Source organism: Triturus cristatus, chromosome 5_1, assembly GCF_964204655.1.
Source record: "Triturus cristatus chromosome 5_1, aTriCri1.1, whole genome shotgun sequence".
NCBI classification, from domain to species: Eukaryota; Metazoa; Chordata; class Amphibia; order Caudata; family Salamandridae; genus Triturus; species Triturus cristatus.
Window position 1 is genome coordinate 954,504,330 of NC_140587.1, and position 17,394 is coordinate 954,521,723.

At 47.2% G+C, this 17,394-nt stretch overlaps 1 protein-coding gene across 2 annotated transcripts in view; it reads right to left on the bottom strand.

Annotated features, from left to right (window-relative positions):
- GNAL (G protein subunit alpha L) overlaps positions 1 to 17,394 on the bottom strand; it is a 796,854-nt gene that overhangs the window by 64,259 nt on the left and 715,201 nt on the right. For both annotated transcript variants that reach the window (XM_085606070.1, XM_085606069.1), the window contains exons 8-9: positions 16,821 to 16,879; positions 6,892 to 7,012 (exon numbers count right to left, since the gene is read on the bottom strand). In XM_085606070.1, coding sequence (XP_085462196.1) covers positions 6,892 to 7,012; positions 16,821 to 16,879 — 180 coding nt within the window. The remainder of the gene's footprint in view (positions 1 to 6,891; positions 7,013 to 16,820; positions 16,880 to 17,394) is intronic.

Below are 17,394 nucleotides of genomic sequence, written 5' to 3' on the forward strand. Positions count from 1 at the left end.
GCCTGTTTGAGTCTGAGAGCATGCAGTTTGTCGTCCGTGACCCCACAGTCCAGATCACCCTCCATCTCAGTTATCTCAGATTCGATAGGGTCACCTCCTCCCGCTCGCGCCTCCGGGAATGGGAAATGAGGGAAAGGGCCTCCCCCCGGAGTACCGTCTTGAACGCCTCCCACAAAGAAACAGCAGACGACACAGACCCCACATTGTCTTCAAAATATCGCTTCAGAGATTTAACCAAATCTGCGCGAATTGTGGGGTCACGCAGGTACCAGGGGTTGATCGGGACCACCCTCCCCTCCCCCCTCGGGACAATGTCGAAGTGAAACAGGAGCGGAGAGTGGTCTGAAATACCCCGAGCCAGATGTCGCACCTCCCCAACCCTCCCCGCCTGTGCTGCTGGCATCAGAACATAGTCAAGCCTCGAAAGACTGCCATGAGCCCCGGAATGAAAGGTGTATTATATCTGCGTAGGGTGCTTCAGCCGCCAACAATCCACCAGCCCCAGGGTATCCAAGAGGCCAGATAACCAAGCTTGGGCGCGGGGGAGATCCCTGGGCGGGTGACGATCCTCAGTTCTGGAAATTACAGCGTTAAAATCCCCCCCAACCACTAGAATCCCCTCCGGCAGGCCAAGAAGAAGGCGCCCCAAATCAGCGAAAGTAGTCGTCTGCAACCCTGGCGGGACATAAACAGAAACCAAAACAATCAATTTACCCTCCAGTCTACCCACCAGAGCCGTATACCGTCCCCTATCATCATGGAGTACCTCATCAACCTCCAACGGGAGCGAGGTTATAACCATAATGCCCACACCCCTCGAACCAGATGTGAAGCCCGAGTGAGCTACAAGGCGATAGCCCCGTCTGTTCATGGCACGAAAGGAATTCCCAATGAGGTGTGTTTCCAGCAGAAATACAATATCGGGTGAAATCCGTTTTAAGAACTGCAGGACCACCCCCCGTTTTATCCTGTCCCCCAGTCCATTAACATTCCAGGACAAAAGGCTCAGTCCCCTACCCCCCATCATAGCCAAAGCCGATCAGTCTCCCCCCAGAGAGCACTTTAGAGATAGCACAATACTTCTGCCTTGTGGTACAGATAAACAATACCCAACCCCAACCCAACATCCCAAACAAAACTCCCCCCTCCCTGCACCCCTGCATGAGCCCAGACAGCCCCCCCAACTTGCAGTGTGCCTGTCGCCCCTGTGTAAACTAAACTACAAAGACCCCCTAGAGGAGGAAAGAGAACCCCCTCGAGACACAGCACAACCTCCAATGGAGGGGAAACGAGACAACAGTCAAGAGACCCTAAGCTTGGCCGAAAAGTGGCATCATCAGGAATGAGCCCCAGTGTCAATACCTCATACCCGGTCCGGTGGGCACTCTCCTCCCGCTGCCCCCATCCCATCCCGATCATGTCCCCCAGACAAAGTGTCCAACCAGTCCCCGGCCGTCTCAGGTCGGTCAAAAAAGTGAGTGCGACCATCAGACTCCACACACAGCCTGGCCGGGAAAAGCATTGCGTATTTTAAGTTCATGTCTCGAAGCCGCCGCTTGACGCCCATGAAACTCAGTCTCTGCTTCTGGACCGCCTGCGTGAAATCAGGATAAAAGTTCACCTGCATGTTCTCCAGCTTAAGCGGCCCTCGCCGTCTGGAAGCTTGTAAAATCGCATCCCTGTCCCGAAAGTTGAAGATACGGGCAATAAGAGGCCGCGGGGGAGCTCCGACCTTCGGTCTGCCGCCAGGTACTCTATGGGCCCTCTCCACCGCAAAGAATTTACTCAGTCCTCGAGGCTGGAGATGGGTAGAAATCAGGTCCTCCACAAAGAGATCCACCGCCGAATCCTCCAGTCCCTCAGGCACTCCGATAATGCGAACGTTATTCCTCCGGGCCCTGCTCTCGGAGTCCTCCAGGCGCCGATCCGTGAGCACACTTGCCTGCCGGAGCCGGCGCACCTCCGCCTGGAGGGCCGCTACCTCGGTCGTGAGGCCCGACGCGGTATGGGCCAAAGAGTCAACCCGGTCATTTGTCTTAGATAGATCTGCTCTAACAAGGTTGACATCAATGAGGACCGCGTCGAGTTTGTACGCCAAGGTGTCGAATTGTTGGCCCACCGAGGTCTTCATCTCAGCAATGGCGCCCATGACGTCCTGCAAAGTCAGATCCGTAGGCAAATCCGGGGCATCCGGGGGGCACTCGGAAGACTTCTGCGACCCGCCGGGAGACCCCTTCGGGAGGGTGTAGCGATCCATAATGTTGACTTGAAGTGCGGCGCCACGCCGGGTCGATTTGGCCTTCAGCCGATCTCCATCCTGCTTCGTGGCCATCGTCTTGTGTCTCGCACCCTCACTAGTCACGCAGTGGAGAGCAAGCAATCGAGGCCGAGAACCCCGGAAGTCACCTCAGGAAGGCGGAGCTGGTCCCCGCAGGCAGGCAGGCAGGGTCCCCCAGCGAGGCCACCACCACACAAAGAAGCGCCGTAATCCCACTCGCGATGACGGCAAGGGGACTCAAAAGCGAAAGTGAAAGTGTGGGGTACGTGACTCGCCAGGCTCGTCCCGCCGTTGTTATTCACTTCTCCACTGGATCACCCCCAAACTCGAGTCCGGGGTCAGGAGAGAAGCAGGCCGCAAACTTCAGTCGATGCTCATCCCGGCACCCGGGGTCCGATTCAAAAACGGAAAACGGGTACCACCTCGGCTCAGGTTCACCGACACAGTCCCCTCAACCAATTCAGGATGAAGACAGGATAAACGTAGGAGGTTGCGAAGGTCCTCGGGAGCCTTGCACCTACGTGGCCATCTTGGTTGCGCGCTAGGCTCCTCCCTCCTCAAGGTATTTTTAATGAATCTGGATCCTGTCTCTGCCCATTAGTTTTTATTGAAGAACTCTCTCCTGTCCGTCTGGCGGTCGAGTCCGCCTTGGTGGTATTATCCTACCAGGGTGGGGAGAGTTTGCTGATGATGAAGCATGACACAAATGTGTGCGAGGCTTCCTCTGCCATAAGAATGGTCTTCCCTCGTTTTCTGGCAGGAATTCTGTGAAGTCCATGCTCTGGACTTGGACTTGTACTTGTACCCCCAAAACATGGCACACAGTCTATCTTTTCTACTTCTTTTTTGTGGAGCTGGCGTACTCTTGCTGTGTTGGAGCTCCTCCCCTCCTCTGCCGGCTTAGCTTATCTGTCTTGGTATCGGAAAGCCCAGCAGGTGTATGGAAGGCCTTTAAAGAATTTGTAGCATAAGCACAATGAAATCTTTCTCTAAGTAGTGTTCTGCATTATAGAAGATTCTTGAGATAAACCATTTATTGTTTCATTTTCTGTATTAAGACGGAACCTGGTTTTATTGACGGAAGGACTCCGGAGCTAGATGAACCACTCTCAGTTCCAGCATTTGATCGCAGCAGGTTTTCCTTCTGGTCAACCATTTTACCTGCGGTACAAAAAGGGGTGGTGATGGACGGAGCATCAGAACCAATCAAACACTCACACCCAGTCAACAGATCTGGGTTTGATCCATCACCGTTCTTTAGCCCACTCTGCCACCCCAGTTCAGACATGGCCATATGCAAATCAGTCTGACCCTGTGCCTCATGGGAACAGTCCAGCCCGAACTGCCAAGCCATGCCTTCCCTGGACCGGAAACAAGCTTCCTAGGACCGGTTTCTGGCATTTCAGCCGTCTTCAGCCAGGCTTGCTTGAATCCAGTGGCAAAGTGAGCAAGGGACTCACGTCTGAGCATACCCTGCCAACTTATGGCGAACAAAGCGGTACAAAAAGGGGTGGTGATGGACGGAGCATCAGAACCAATCAAACACTCACACCCAGTCAACAGATCTGGGTTTGATCCATCACCGTTCTTTAGCCCACTCTGCCACCCCAGTTCAGACATGGCCATATGCAAATCAGTCTGACCCTGTGCCTCATGGGAACAGTCCAGCCCGAACTGCCAAGCCATGCCTTCCCTGGACCGGAAACAAGCTTCCTAGGACCGGTTTCTGGCATTTCAGCCGTCTTCAGCCAGGCTTGCTTGAATCCAGTGGCAAAGTGAGCAAGGGACTCACGTCTGAGCATACCCTGCCAACTTATGGCGAACAAAGCGGTACAAAAAGGGGTGGTGATGGACGGAGCATCAGAACCAATCAAACACTCACACCCAGTCAACAGATCTGGGTTTGATCCATCACCGTTCTTTAGCCCACTCTGCCACCCCAGTTCAGACATGGCCATATGCAAATCAGTCTGACCCTGTGCCTCATGGGAACAGTCCAGCCCGAACTGCCAAGCCATGCCTTCCCTGGACCGGAAACAAGCTTCCTAGGACCGGTTTCTGGCATTTCAGCCGTCTTCAGCCAGGCTTGCTTGAATCCAGTGGCAAAGTGAGCAAGGGACTCACGTCTGAGCATACCCTGCCAACTTATGGCGAACAAAGCGGTACAAAAAGGGGTGGTGATGGACGGAGCATCAGAACCAATCAAACACTCACACCCAGTCAACAGATCTGGGTTTGATCCATCACTGTTCTTTAGCCCACTCTGCCACCCCAGTTCAGACATGGCCATATGCAAATCAGTCTGACCCTGTGCCTCATGGGAACAGTCCAGCCCGAACTGCCAAGCCATGCCTTCCCTGGACCGGAAACAAGCTTCCTAGGACCGGTTTCTGGCATTTCAGCCGTCTTCAGCCAGGCTTGCTTGAATCCAGTGGCAAAGTGAGCAAGGGACTCACGTCTGAGCATACCCTGCCAACTTATGGCGAACAAAGCGGTACAAAAAGGGGTGGTGATGGACGGAGCATCAGAACCAATCAAACACTCACACCCAGTCAACAGATCTGGGTTTGATCCATCACCGTTCTTTAGCCCACTCTGCCACCCCAGTTCAGACATGGCCATATGCAAATCAGTCTGACCCTGTGCCTCATGGGAACAGTCCAGCCCGAACTGCCAAGCCATGCCTTCCCTGGACCGGAAACAAGCTTCCTAGGACCGGTTTCTGGCATTTCAGCCGTCTTCAGCCAGGCTTGCTTGAATCCAGTGGCAAAGTGAGCAAGGGACTCACGTCTGAGCATACCCTGCCAACTTATGGTGAACAAAGCGGTACAAAAAGGGGTGGTGATGGACGGAGCATCAGAACCAATCAAACACTCACACCCAGTCAACAGATCTGGGTTTGATCCATCACCGTTCTTTAGCCCACTCTGCCACCCCAGTTCAGACATGGCCATATGCAAATCAGTCTGACCCTGTGCCTCATGGGAACAGTCCAGCCCGAACTGCCAAGCCATGCCTTCCCTGGACCGGAAACAAGCTTCCTAGGACCGGTTTCTGGCATTTCAGCCGTCTTCAGCCAGGCTTGCTTGAATCCAGTGGCAAAGTGAGCAAGGGACTCACGTCTGAGCATACCCTGCCAACCATTTTACCTGAACAACTGATTTTCACAAGTGAGCTTGCATCAAGGCATCCAAAGCAACTGGTTGACGGAAAGGGACTCCTCCAATAAGTTCACTCTTTTGCACCACCAAGGAAGTTATTGTGGCTCTACTGTGGATATATAAAGTCTAGTTCCCCTTAATTGATAAAGTAAAGGTGCTGCCATACATATCTCATGGCCATTTAAGCATTCAGGCCCCTGGCCTCACCTCCACGTTTTCAGGCCATCGGAACTTTAGATGATAAAGGACTGGTTGTCTGGTTATCTCACTCAATGTAGGCACAGGTTGACTTAATTTTCACCCATTGGGTGTTTCATGGTTTTAGTGTTAGTTTGATTTGATAACTAGATACCTGTTTAATGGTTACTGTTAATTATAATTATGTAAATGTATATGTTGAACAACCTTGGAAAAAGTATGCTTAGGATGCAACGAGTATTGGCTGTGAGGCTCAAACAGCCAATCTGATCCCTTCTTTAGCTCACAGAAGATTTGTCGAAGTCGACGAAGATTACAATATGCTAAAAAAAAAAAAAAAAAAAAAAGACAAATAATTCCCAAAACCTTTTTTCATTTGTCTAAACAGCTTTGTTTACATTGTGGGCGTTTTGATATGTAATAGTTTGGCCCTTAATATGCCCCCAGAAGGCCCACCTCCGCAGCTAAGACCAGCAAAAGCATAAGATAAGTTGCACAAACTGTGTGCTAATGCTTCCAAGATTACTTATCGCCAGAAGAAGGACACTGATCATAGACAACTGACAGTCTCTGAAAGAGCACAGGAACCAGATTCCTTGTGGTGGCGGGACTTTCGTTCCTCTTGAAAAGAATTAATTTAATAGTCAACCCACACAAATTTCAGATGAAGCCAGAATATGCACTGCAAAAGGATTCTACTGGTGCAAAATAGCCAAAAAAATGTCCAGCTGTATTCAGGGATCCTAGCCTTGTAGATTGGAATAACTTATTGCCCAAGTGAGAATTTTGTGTATTTGGGCCTGAGTGGGGCAGGTAAATTCAGGAAAACAGAACATGAAAATTCATCTTGTAAACGGTAAAGCTATGTACATCATTTGTTTCTATTTTTCTTTTTTTTTAAGGGCGTGGGTGGGAGGCAGTTAAATCAAGGGCTTTTTCCATCAAATGTATTTTATAGTGTCAACAGTAAATTCTAATTTATTTTAAAAAAAGTAAAAATGCCTCGTATACGTATGTTCTGCTTATGACGTAATTTACAACGAAAATAGATCTCCTGCAATACATTTGGATATCCTGCACATAGGCTGAGATATTCTTGTATTTCTATTAATATTTAGGACGATCTTCTGCTTAAAAATGTACTGATTACACAAAATGCTAGTGTGCATTAGTGTAGTTTGTTCTTCTTACATTCTTTAATATAATCTGAAAACCGCAATTTCATACTTCTGCCTAGTCACTGCAGAACCTTACCTGTTGTTCCAGATACTTTTGAAGAGATCCAAGGCTTCTCGTAGTCTGTTTGTGCTGTTGTCTTCCCTTATTACCATGTTGTAACTGCTACTAGCCGCCACAAATATTATAGCTGTAACATCTGTGTGAAAACAAATACAAAGTACACAAAAGAGTTACAAATTGCATTAGGGTGCTTGACACTTGAGCTATTCTTTTCACAAAAAAACACTTCCTGATTCTTTTAACTACAACCATCCAACCTATGCCCTGGAGGTATTAGGTCCCTACTTGACTTTAAGGATGATTCCAAAATAAGTAAATCAGTTCCACTAGATATAAATTTGCAAAAAGTAGACTATGTGTCCATGCAGAAAATATGGAATTGACAGGGGGGAGCTTGCCAAACTGGAAGATGGCTGCTCTGTGGCGCTGCTCTTCCTACCACACCAATAATCACTAAAAATCAGCCCCTATAGACTGCACAAACTGTTGGCTCATGCTGCTGACCTGCATATACTGCAACGGTGGCGGTGAAAAGCCCAGATTCTTTGTGTCGGCTATCGTGGACTGAGGGGCCCGAAGAGTCAGGCGTGCCTGTCAGGGTTGGATTGGGATTGAAAATCGGCCCGGGGACACTAAAAAAAGTGGCCCACATTCGGCCTTTCCACAAAACACTGCTTCGGCGAAGTTTTATAAAAAAAAGAAACGTTTTCTTAACTATACTTAGATTTTTTTTTAATGAACTGATTAGTTGACACTGGTGAAACACACCTGAAAACAAGTGAAGCCACTTCTGCTCAGGCCCCCTGCCCCTGCTCAATATGTATACATTAATGGGCCCGCCCAGCGTGAGAATGGGAGGGACACCTCTGCCTGTTGGTGAAAGGGAGGTCATGGATGCCCATCTGCCTCCAGAAAGAACACTCAGGTACCCACTGGGCCTGGTGGCATCCGAACAACAAAAGACACCGTCCAAATCGGCCCCCCAGGCTGCCCAAAAAAGCAGCCAACAGCTGGAACCCGGATTCCGGCCCCTCGGCCATTGCCCAAGGGCCCGCGTTACTAATCCAACCCTGGTGCCTGTGGCCTTTCGAAATTTGCTGATGGTATCACAATTGCTGTCTCTGGCTGATGGCGGAGAGAGGCAGCACCTGTGTCGAGCCACGACTGGTAGAGCAGGTGACCCGGTGAGTGCAGCCACCTGCCCTGAAAGGCAGCATGGAGGCGTGTGTTGGCCAATGTTAGATTACCAGTACAATATAGGGTGGAGGCCCTGCAAACATGACCGACTAAGCTACTGAAAAGGCCCTGCCATGCTAGCTGCCCTTTGTCACCTGCTGAGCTCAGAGGGCATGGACAACTGTACAGTGCGAGTTGTTGCTGCAGAGCCCAAACATATTCCATACTGGGAGTGCGGCTCATACAGAGCGCTGCAAAATAATCTGCGCACCCAGAGAGGCACTAGAGGTAACCTGAGCACAAGGCCTTCAAGCTCTGATGCGTGGTTGTCACATACTGGACAGCAAAAACCCTGTCCTGGTGCCCTCCATCACAGGGCCCCAACTGGGGAATGAACCCGGATCTTTGGGACAAACGGGACTGAGCTACAATCAGGCAACCTCAGAACACTGATGGCATCTGCAAGACACCAAACTGCCTCCGCTATCTAGGAGGCAGATATCTGCTTGAGCTGTGCATCCCTAAGGGAGCATCCCCTGCCAATCATGAGAAAACCGGACCGAACACAACCAAAGGATTATGTTACTTACCCTGTAAGCATCTGTTCTTGCCATGTAGTGATGTAGATTCACATGCTTTGCATACTACTGCTATCTAGTGTTGGATTTGGATGTGTGCAGTTTGTTTTTCTGTGAAAAATTGTTTCAAGTCACGAGGTAGAGTGACTCCTCTTCTTGGGAATAATGTGCATGGGCACCGACTCCAGGTTAGATTGTTTTCCCGCAGATGGGTGAGAATGGAGTATATAGTAAGTAGGGAAATAGAGATGTCCATGCATGTAAAATAAAGGTGAATTTAAATTGCAATGTCCACAGGTGTCTGGGGAGGATGGAGGGAGCATGCGAATCTACAGCACTACATGCCAAGAACAGATGCTTACGGGGTAAGTAACATAATCCGTTTGAGGCATGTGGGGCTGTAGATACACATGCTTTGTATAAACTGTAAAGCAGAGCCCTCTAAAAGCGGTGGCTAAACTGTGGGCGTTGAAACTGTTTTAAAGAGTGTTTTTAGCACTGCCTGTCCTATGTTAGCTTGTTTGCATGCTAAAACATCCACACAATAATGTTTATTGAAGGTGTATGGTGCAGACCATGGAGCTGCTTTGCAAATATCAGCTATTGGGATATTACCTAGAAAAGCCATTGAAGCCCCTATTTTATGTGTAGAATGTTCTCTTGGGGGCATGGGTAAAGACCGTTTGGCTTTAGGATAGCATGTTTGAATGCATTTTACTATCCAGCGGGCAATGCCTGACTTGGATATGGGTTTTCCTTAGTGTGGGAGTGAAAATGCAATAATAAGGTGCTTTATTTTCCGAAAGTAATTTGTTCTGTCAATATAATACATAAGTGCTGTTTTTACATCTAGTGTATGGAGCGCTCTTTCTGCTCCTGTGTCTGGGTCGAGGGAAAAACACAGGTAGCTCAACTGATTACGGTGGAAAGCAGAAACCTCCTTAGGAAGGAACTTAGGGTTTGTGCAAAGCACAACCCTATCTTTGTGTAACTGGAAGAACGACTCTTCGAAGGTTAAGGCCTGGAGCTCACCAACATGCTTATGTGAAGTGTGGCTATAAAGAAAGCTACTTTCCATGACCTTAATTGTAGTGAACAATGATGCAGTGGTTCAACTGGTGGACCCATAAGTCTTGTTAAATTAATATTTAAATTCCACATTGGAGCTCAAGGTGGATTTACTCTTATGAGGCTCTCCATAAAGGCTTTGATGACAAATTAAATAAGGACAAATTTTGTATATTCCAAAGTTAAGCTGTGACTGCGTCTTATTGTAGTCTTATGAATGTAAAAGCCAAACCACAGTTTTGCAAATGCAACAAGTAACAAACAATGTTTGGTATAGTAGCGTTAAATGGATCGATACTGTTATTGTGACCGTAAAAGACAAATCTTTTCCATGTGGCTGCATGGCACTCCCCGGTAGTAGGTCAAAGGGCTTCTTTAAGGATGGTCATACATTCAGGTGGGAGGATTAAGTAACCGGATTCTATGACCACAGGAACAAAATCGCTCGGTTCAGCTTCTTGGGCTTTGGGTGCTTGATTTCTCCATGGTTCAGAGTGAGAAGATCCAACTTCAGGGGAAGGTTCTTGTGCAGAACTACTGATAGGTTGAGTAGTGTTGTAAACCATGGTTGTCTTGCTGATGTGGGGACTAATAGTATTGGTGTGAGGGATGTGTGCCTGAGCTTCCAAACCAGAAACCAGGAGGAAGAGGTGGAAAAGCGTAGGCAAATATCACTGACCAATTCATCCACAGAGCATTGGCTTGGAAATTGGGTGTGGGAAACTGGATGCAAAGCTTGGGCATTTTGTGTTGTTTGCGGTGGCAAACAGATCTATGTGTGGAAATCTCTGCTTGTGAAAGTAGTGGAGGACAACTTCGGGGTGGAGTTTCCACTCGCCAAATGGTCTCAGACAGGCATGATAACTGGAGAGAGTGCGCCCCCTGTTTTTGTACATAGTACAAGGTTGCGATATTGTACGTTAGGACTAGGACAACTTTGACGATCAGGTGAGTTAGGGACCACTTTCAATGCTAGGTGAACAGTTTCAAGCTGGTGTTTGGTGTCCCAGAAACCTTGAACCGTGAGATTTTGTAAGCGAGCACCCCAGCCTGTAAGTGACGCATCTGTTGTCAGGATAATTTGGGAAACAGGGTCGATGAAAGGCTGCCTTATTGTCAGGTAGTTTGTGTTCCACCACTGGAGAGAGCGATAAGTGTGGCTGTCTACCAACACTAGATCTTACAGGTGACCCTGTGACTGAGATCATTGTCGCACTAAACATTCCTGAAGCAGACGCATGTGTAGGCATGCATGTGGTCCTATGGCTATGCATAATCTCATCAGCCCAAGGAGACCCATGTTAATTCTGACTGTCAATTGCTGATTGGGTTGGAAAAATGGTAGCAGCGTTTGGAAAATCTTGATTTTGACTGCATTTGGTTAAGTTAATTTCTTCTGTATGTTTAGGATAGCTCCTAGATATGGCTGAATGTGTGATGGCTGAAGATGCGATTTTTGGAAATTGATGGTGAAGCCTAGTTGATGGAGCACGTCTATAGTATTTTGAGTGTGGTGTAGGCATACAGACAGAGTACTGGCTTTGATAAGCCAGTCGTTCAGATATGGGAAGACATGGATATTTTGTCTGCGTAAGTGCACTGCTACCACAGCTAGGCAGTCGGGGAATACTTGAGGTGCTGTCATCAATTCAAATGGAAGAACTTTGGATTGGTAATGCTTGCCTGCTATAACGCATCTTCGATATCTGCGATGAGCAGGGTGTATTGGAATATGGAAGTAGGTGCCTTTCAAATCTAGGGCTGAGAGAAAGTCACCTTGTTGCAGAAGAGGGATCACGTCTTGTAGAGTGGCCATATGAATATGCTCTGACAGGATGTAATGACTGAGAGGCCTTAGATCTAATATAGGCCATAGAGATCCATCCTCTTTGAAAATTAGGAAGTAGAGGGAGTATACTACTCACCCTTCATATTGTAGAGGGACGGGTTCTATTGCACCTTTGATGAGAGCTTGGACTTCCTGTGTGAGCAGTGTTTGATGTTCCAGAGAGTTTGTGAGTGTGGGGTGGAATGTTTGTAGGTGTGTTGACGAGCTCCAGGCAGTAGCCATGTTGGATAACGTCCAACACGCATTAGTCCGATGTTATGGACTGCCAATTTTGAAGATAGACGTGTAATATTCCCGCGGCAGAAGTAGTGTGATTGGGGAGCAGGAGAAGAGTCACGGTTTGGTGGCGGGAGCAGTGTCACAAGGGGAGGCACCACACTGCCTCTACCCATTGCATTTTTTTCCCCTGTATGTGCCTCTGTAATATCCTCACAAAGAGGAGTGATGACTTTGGCCGTGGTGGTAGGAGGAAGAGGCTTCTGATGATGTTGTTTTGGTGCTAGCTCTTTATGGAGAGTGGCGAAAGGGGCCATGGGAATTTGGGATTTGAAGAGCACCCGTGGATTTAGCGACCTCTGTCTCTGTTTTTCATTTTCTTTAATGCCTCATCTACTTGTGCGCCAAAGAGATGTTCCTTGTCGAATGGGACATTGAGAAGGGTTTACTGGACTTCTAACTTAAAGGCAGATCTGCACAGCCAAGCGTGGCGACGTAATAGGATGCTTGTTGTAATGCTCTGTGCTGCAGTCTATGCGGAATCAAGGGCGCATCGGATTGAACTATTAGACATAAACTTGTCATCAGCCACCATCTCCTGCCCTCTCTTTTTGTACTCCTCTGGGAGGTCCCAGTGGGCACGGTCATATATGGCACGGAGTCCTTTTGTATTAGCGATGTGCCAGTGACTGGCAGATTGTGCAGCCACTCTTTTACGGGAGAAATCCTTTACATTGCGTGTGATACATCGCATGCCATTACAATGCGGTTGTTACAATGACCACATTGTTACATCATAAACCTTTACAACACAAGTCGTTACAATGAATTGCTGTAGGGGGCAGAAGGTCTTGGATTTAAAATCTAACACCTTCCCTACTGTTGCACAGACTGGAGTTGGAATAGTAAATTATACTATTCCAACATCCAGAGCCCCCTACAGCAAGTTGTTGTAACGACCACGTTGTAATGGCATGTGATGCATCGCATGCGCTGTAACATCGCATATTCCTCTTTTAACTGAGGCATCAATAAGTTTACTTTCCTTATCGGGAGCAGGCGAGTCACTCTGTGCTTGTGAGTTGGCCCTTTCCCTTGCATTGGAGACAACTAGTGAATCTGGTGGGATCTGCCCTCTGATGTAAATTGGGTCTGAGAGTGATGCCTTGTACTGCTTTATAATGGAAGTAATGACGTGTGTTCATGCAGGGTCTTTAAAAATGTCATCAGTATGAAGAAGCATACCCTTGAGGATAGGGAGATACTGGGCCGCCCTATGCGTGGTGGAGAGGGTCTCAAACAGGAAATACTCTTCTAAGGGTTCCTTATGTAAGGGTACCAGATGGTATTTAGCAGCCCTGCTGTTAAGTTCCTTATAGGAAGTGTTGTCATCGGGAGATGAGGGTCTGCTGGGTATAGATCTGGATCGGTGTCCACTGGAGGGTTCACCTAATAAGCTGACCAAGGTTCAGGTGCCTCAAAGATAGACTTCTGTGTCTTGCTCCCCCTGTTGAGACCCCTGAGGGGTGATATCAAGTGGGTCACCCTGTGGCTGTGAACGAGAGGGTGAAGATGGTAGAGGAGGTGGCTAGAGGGTAGTGGAGGAGGAGGAGGGGGAGGAGAGGGAGGAGGAAATAAAGGACTTGTTGCTTTTCTTAAGTGGCACAGGCTGATCACTTGCTTCCCCAAAGGAGAGTTGTCACTTGTGTGGTGGTGGAGCTGGTGCTGGGACCACTGCTTTAGCCAGGATATGCCCAGTAGTGTGAATATGTATTTGCTTTTGTATGGCGTTGAGATTCTCCTTCATCTTATGGAGGATTCACTCTACAGCGGAGGCTAATTCCTTGTGCAGAGATATGTTTTGGTACAGCAGTGGTTGGTACTGAAGGGGCCAGAGCCGAAAACTGTCGGCTTGGTGCTGAGGTGGAGGGCTTCGGCAGCAAGCGTTTCGAAGCAGAGCCGGAGGGCGGGCATCCAAATCTGATTTACGGTGCTGACCATGGCCAAATGGTGGTGGTGGCAGAGGAGCTTTTTCCTGGATCAGCCCAGAGTGTTTTTAGGTGTGAGGACTTGGTTTTTGGTACTCATGGTACACCGACCATGAGAAAGATCAGTGTTGACATCTGAATGAGAGTGCTGTATAGAGAAGCTCTCTTCTTCTGCAGCTGAGGCCTCAGAGATTTCCTCTTCTTCCTGTGTGACATCTTGAGCCAAGGTTTCGGATTCCTCATGGAAGCCTCTTCGCTGCATTTCTCTACCTTGTGCTCTTCGATGCCGAAGAGTTTTAAGCAAAAGAATTAGCATGTCTCAGTCTTCTTCCTGGTGGTCGGGGTATAGGCAGAGGTTGCAGACCTCTGCCTATACCCCGGTCGGTTCACGGGTACGTGGAATGGCACCTTGGGCAGAAATGGTTGGGAGTCTGTTCCATCAGCAGATCATCTTTGATGAAGCTGAATGGAGAGAAGCAAAGCCCTGAAGGGCTTGGCCCAGCAGGCAATGATCTAATCATTTTGGACCGACGGGTGATGGTTTTCTTTGTTCTAAACACTGAGTGTGATAACGCGTCCAAGAGCAAAACTGACGGGTACAAGGGAGAAATTACGAACCAAAAAGTGTCTGAATCGATATCGAGCTGGAGCAATGGAGCACACAACTGACGGTGGAAATATGGAGCACACGACTGACGGTGGAAAGAAAACAATCTAACATCGAGTCAATGCCCATGCATAGTATTCCCAAGAGGAGGAGTCACTATCTCCTGAATCAAAACACTTATTTGAAGAAAAAGAAACTTCACACTTCCGGACCCAAAAACGAGATGATTGAAGTATGCAAAGCATGTGTATCTACAGCCACACATACCAAGAACACTTAATTTCAAAACTACAAAATCCAGTAGAACACAAGATGGAGAAGACTCTCCTAACCTCAGCCCAAACTGCAGGAGAACTAAGCTACTACGGCCTCCATACTACTTGAAATAAAGCAAAGCCTCAAAACGACAGATGGTAAGAATGAGTCCCTCACCTACAGAAAGGACCGCATGTCGGGGAGGCTTGATAAACATGTCGCCATGATAGACATGGTGGAGAGGCTGATATCTGACCTGGAGGATGATGCCATGACCAACAAACAGACAACGACTTCATGATCACTGGCATCTTGCAGTTTACCCTGCCCAGCAACATGGAGATATTCATGAAGCGCCTATTAACAGACCTGCTCGGCAGAGACATTTTTCCCAAAATGTTTGTTGTGGAGTGAGCTCACCACTGGCTGGCACCAAGGCCTGTCCCGAGTGCTCGGCCCCAAAAAATCATCACCAGGTTGCTCAATTACAGGGACTGCAATGTGGCACTGAGCAAGGCATGGGGAAAAAACACACGCTCAGACATAAAAGAGCCAATGTTTCTTTAATACTGGACTCCAGGTTACAGGTCCAGGAAGTTAGGAAGCTGGTTCTGCTGGTAAAAAAAACACAAAAGCTAGAAACTCTCAATATAGAGTCCAGTATACTCTATCCAGCATGTCTCAAAATCAATATGGAAGGGAGAGCACACATATTCAATGACCTTAAACAGGCGCTACATGCACTGAAAAAAACACCCTAGTCTGAGTTGGACTATGCCACCCAGTGACTGGTGCGACAATGGGACATGACAGTTATGAACCATAATGCACACTTAATGTTTTCCTGAACAGCTCCCGATTGCTATTTAGGTGGTAGTGTAGTTGAAGAGACGCGCTTTATGCTTTTTGACAAAAACCGTGTGGACAATATATTCAGGCAAGTGTGGCCCCATATTTTCTAGAATTGTATGAGAGGGGGACTGCACGAAAAAAAATATAGAGAAGGACATGCTTGATATTTCGCATGTGTGATTGTGATCAGCTTGTGAATCGTTTTAATCTAGAGTGAATTTCTCTGGCAATCTTGTTGTAAAATGCACCTCACAGCCAGATTTTTCAAATTATTCTCAGGATCGCCAAATCACGCAGTGTAATTTGGGCACTGTGTTAATGCCTCACATGTCTGAAGGTTCACCTGTCCCTACTATTTGATGCTCCTTTGGCAGGCAATAGCCGTACCGTTGGGAAATGCAAATCTCGTACCCAAGCAAATGTTGGCATTCTCAAGAGTCCTAAACAAGTTAAAGCTGGGAAATCACTGAAGGGAAATTGAATAAAAGTATAGAAAATGTCAGTTTACCTATGGATAAGGGAAAAAGCACATCTAGGAAGGTAAAATACGACAAAATCCATAGTTTGGATAATACATCTTTAGAGCTACATGTCTTGGTGCATGGGCACATTACATGGATACCTATGGCATCAAAATATGGCCGAATGGGATATAGCCGAAGGACGAGATCTATTCGGAGAACACATAGCTTTTAGAGCAGTGCACGTGAGGTGGGTAGCATACAAGCAACAGAAGCACAGGAAATGCCACAGGAGCAAAGAGATTCTGCAGAAGAAATTCCACAGAAGCAAAGAATTCTGCAGATGAAATTCCGCAGTAGCAAACAGATTCTGAAGACGAAAGAGGATGTCCACACCAATCTACCTTTCCAAAGTATTTAGTTAGAGTTAATGTGTGAAAGCTCACAGAGGTGCCTGGTGCAGCAATTCCACTGGAATGTCAACTAAATAACCTCAGTCCAGATTCCAAAGGTGATGGCAACAAACATGCACAAATTACATATAACATTTCAAACACAGCAGCTATCCATCTAATCTAGATACGCGAATACCACAATATAGCATAAACATTTATACATATAATATATAACACCACGACAAGTGGAAGTTCATCAAGTTGACTGCACTGCCACTTGAGAATACATTCAAGAACATGGGAGTGATAACTTTTCCGAGGTCTCCGTATGACACCCCCTTTACTCCTGCAGAATCACCATTTACCAGCACACTTTCCCACCTGTCATTTAGCTAGTTGATAAACCAAACTAATGAGGAACAAAAGAGCACTTCGATATGTGGCAGCTTTGACATTTCCATACAAATCTGGTACCAATCAGAAAAACGTATTAGCTTACCATTAAAACATTGGATCCATTTCCGTCTTTCATCCCTTTGACCACCTACATCAAACATGCTGTGAAGAAATCAAACAATAAACATAGTTGTTAGTACAGTGGACAGAAAAACAGAATAAAAATCTGTCAATTCTTCTTTTCCTTACGCTGATGAGGCCATTAAAATAACCTTACATATAGGAAGAAATTCATGTTAGACAGATATTTGTAGATTCTTTAGAAGGAACAAGTTAACGCAGAGCCTAAACGGTGGCACTGTTTTAAGGGTAGGATAAGACATCACATATTTTCTGTAATAATGAGGGGGTGGATTACAGTAATACAAACTCAGGGGTGTGGATATCTAATTGTCCATCGGACCGGTTGCTTCATAAATCTACTTGTCCTGTTAAAAAAAAAACAAGAAAAAAAAAAAAATCCCTTTGGCACCAAATTATGGTAGCAATCTCATTGTGTAAGAGCTTTGATAGTCTAATTATGCCAGGGCTTATACTATAGTAGGGTTTGATTACTAGCAATTCCCTTATTTTGTCACCTTTCAGCAATCTGCGTACTGGGGCTGGAGGTAGTGGTA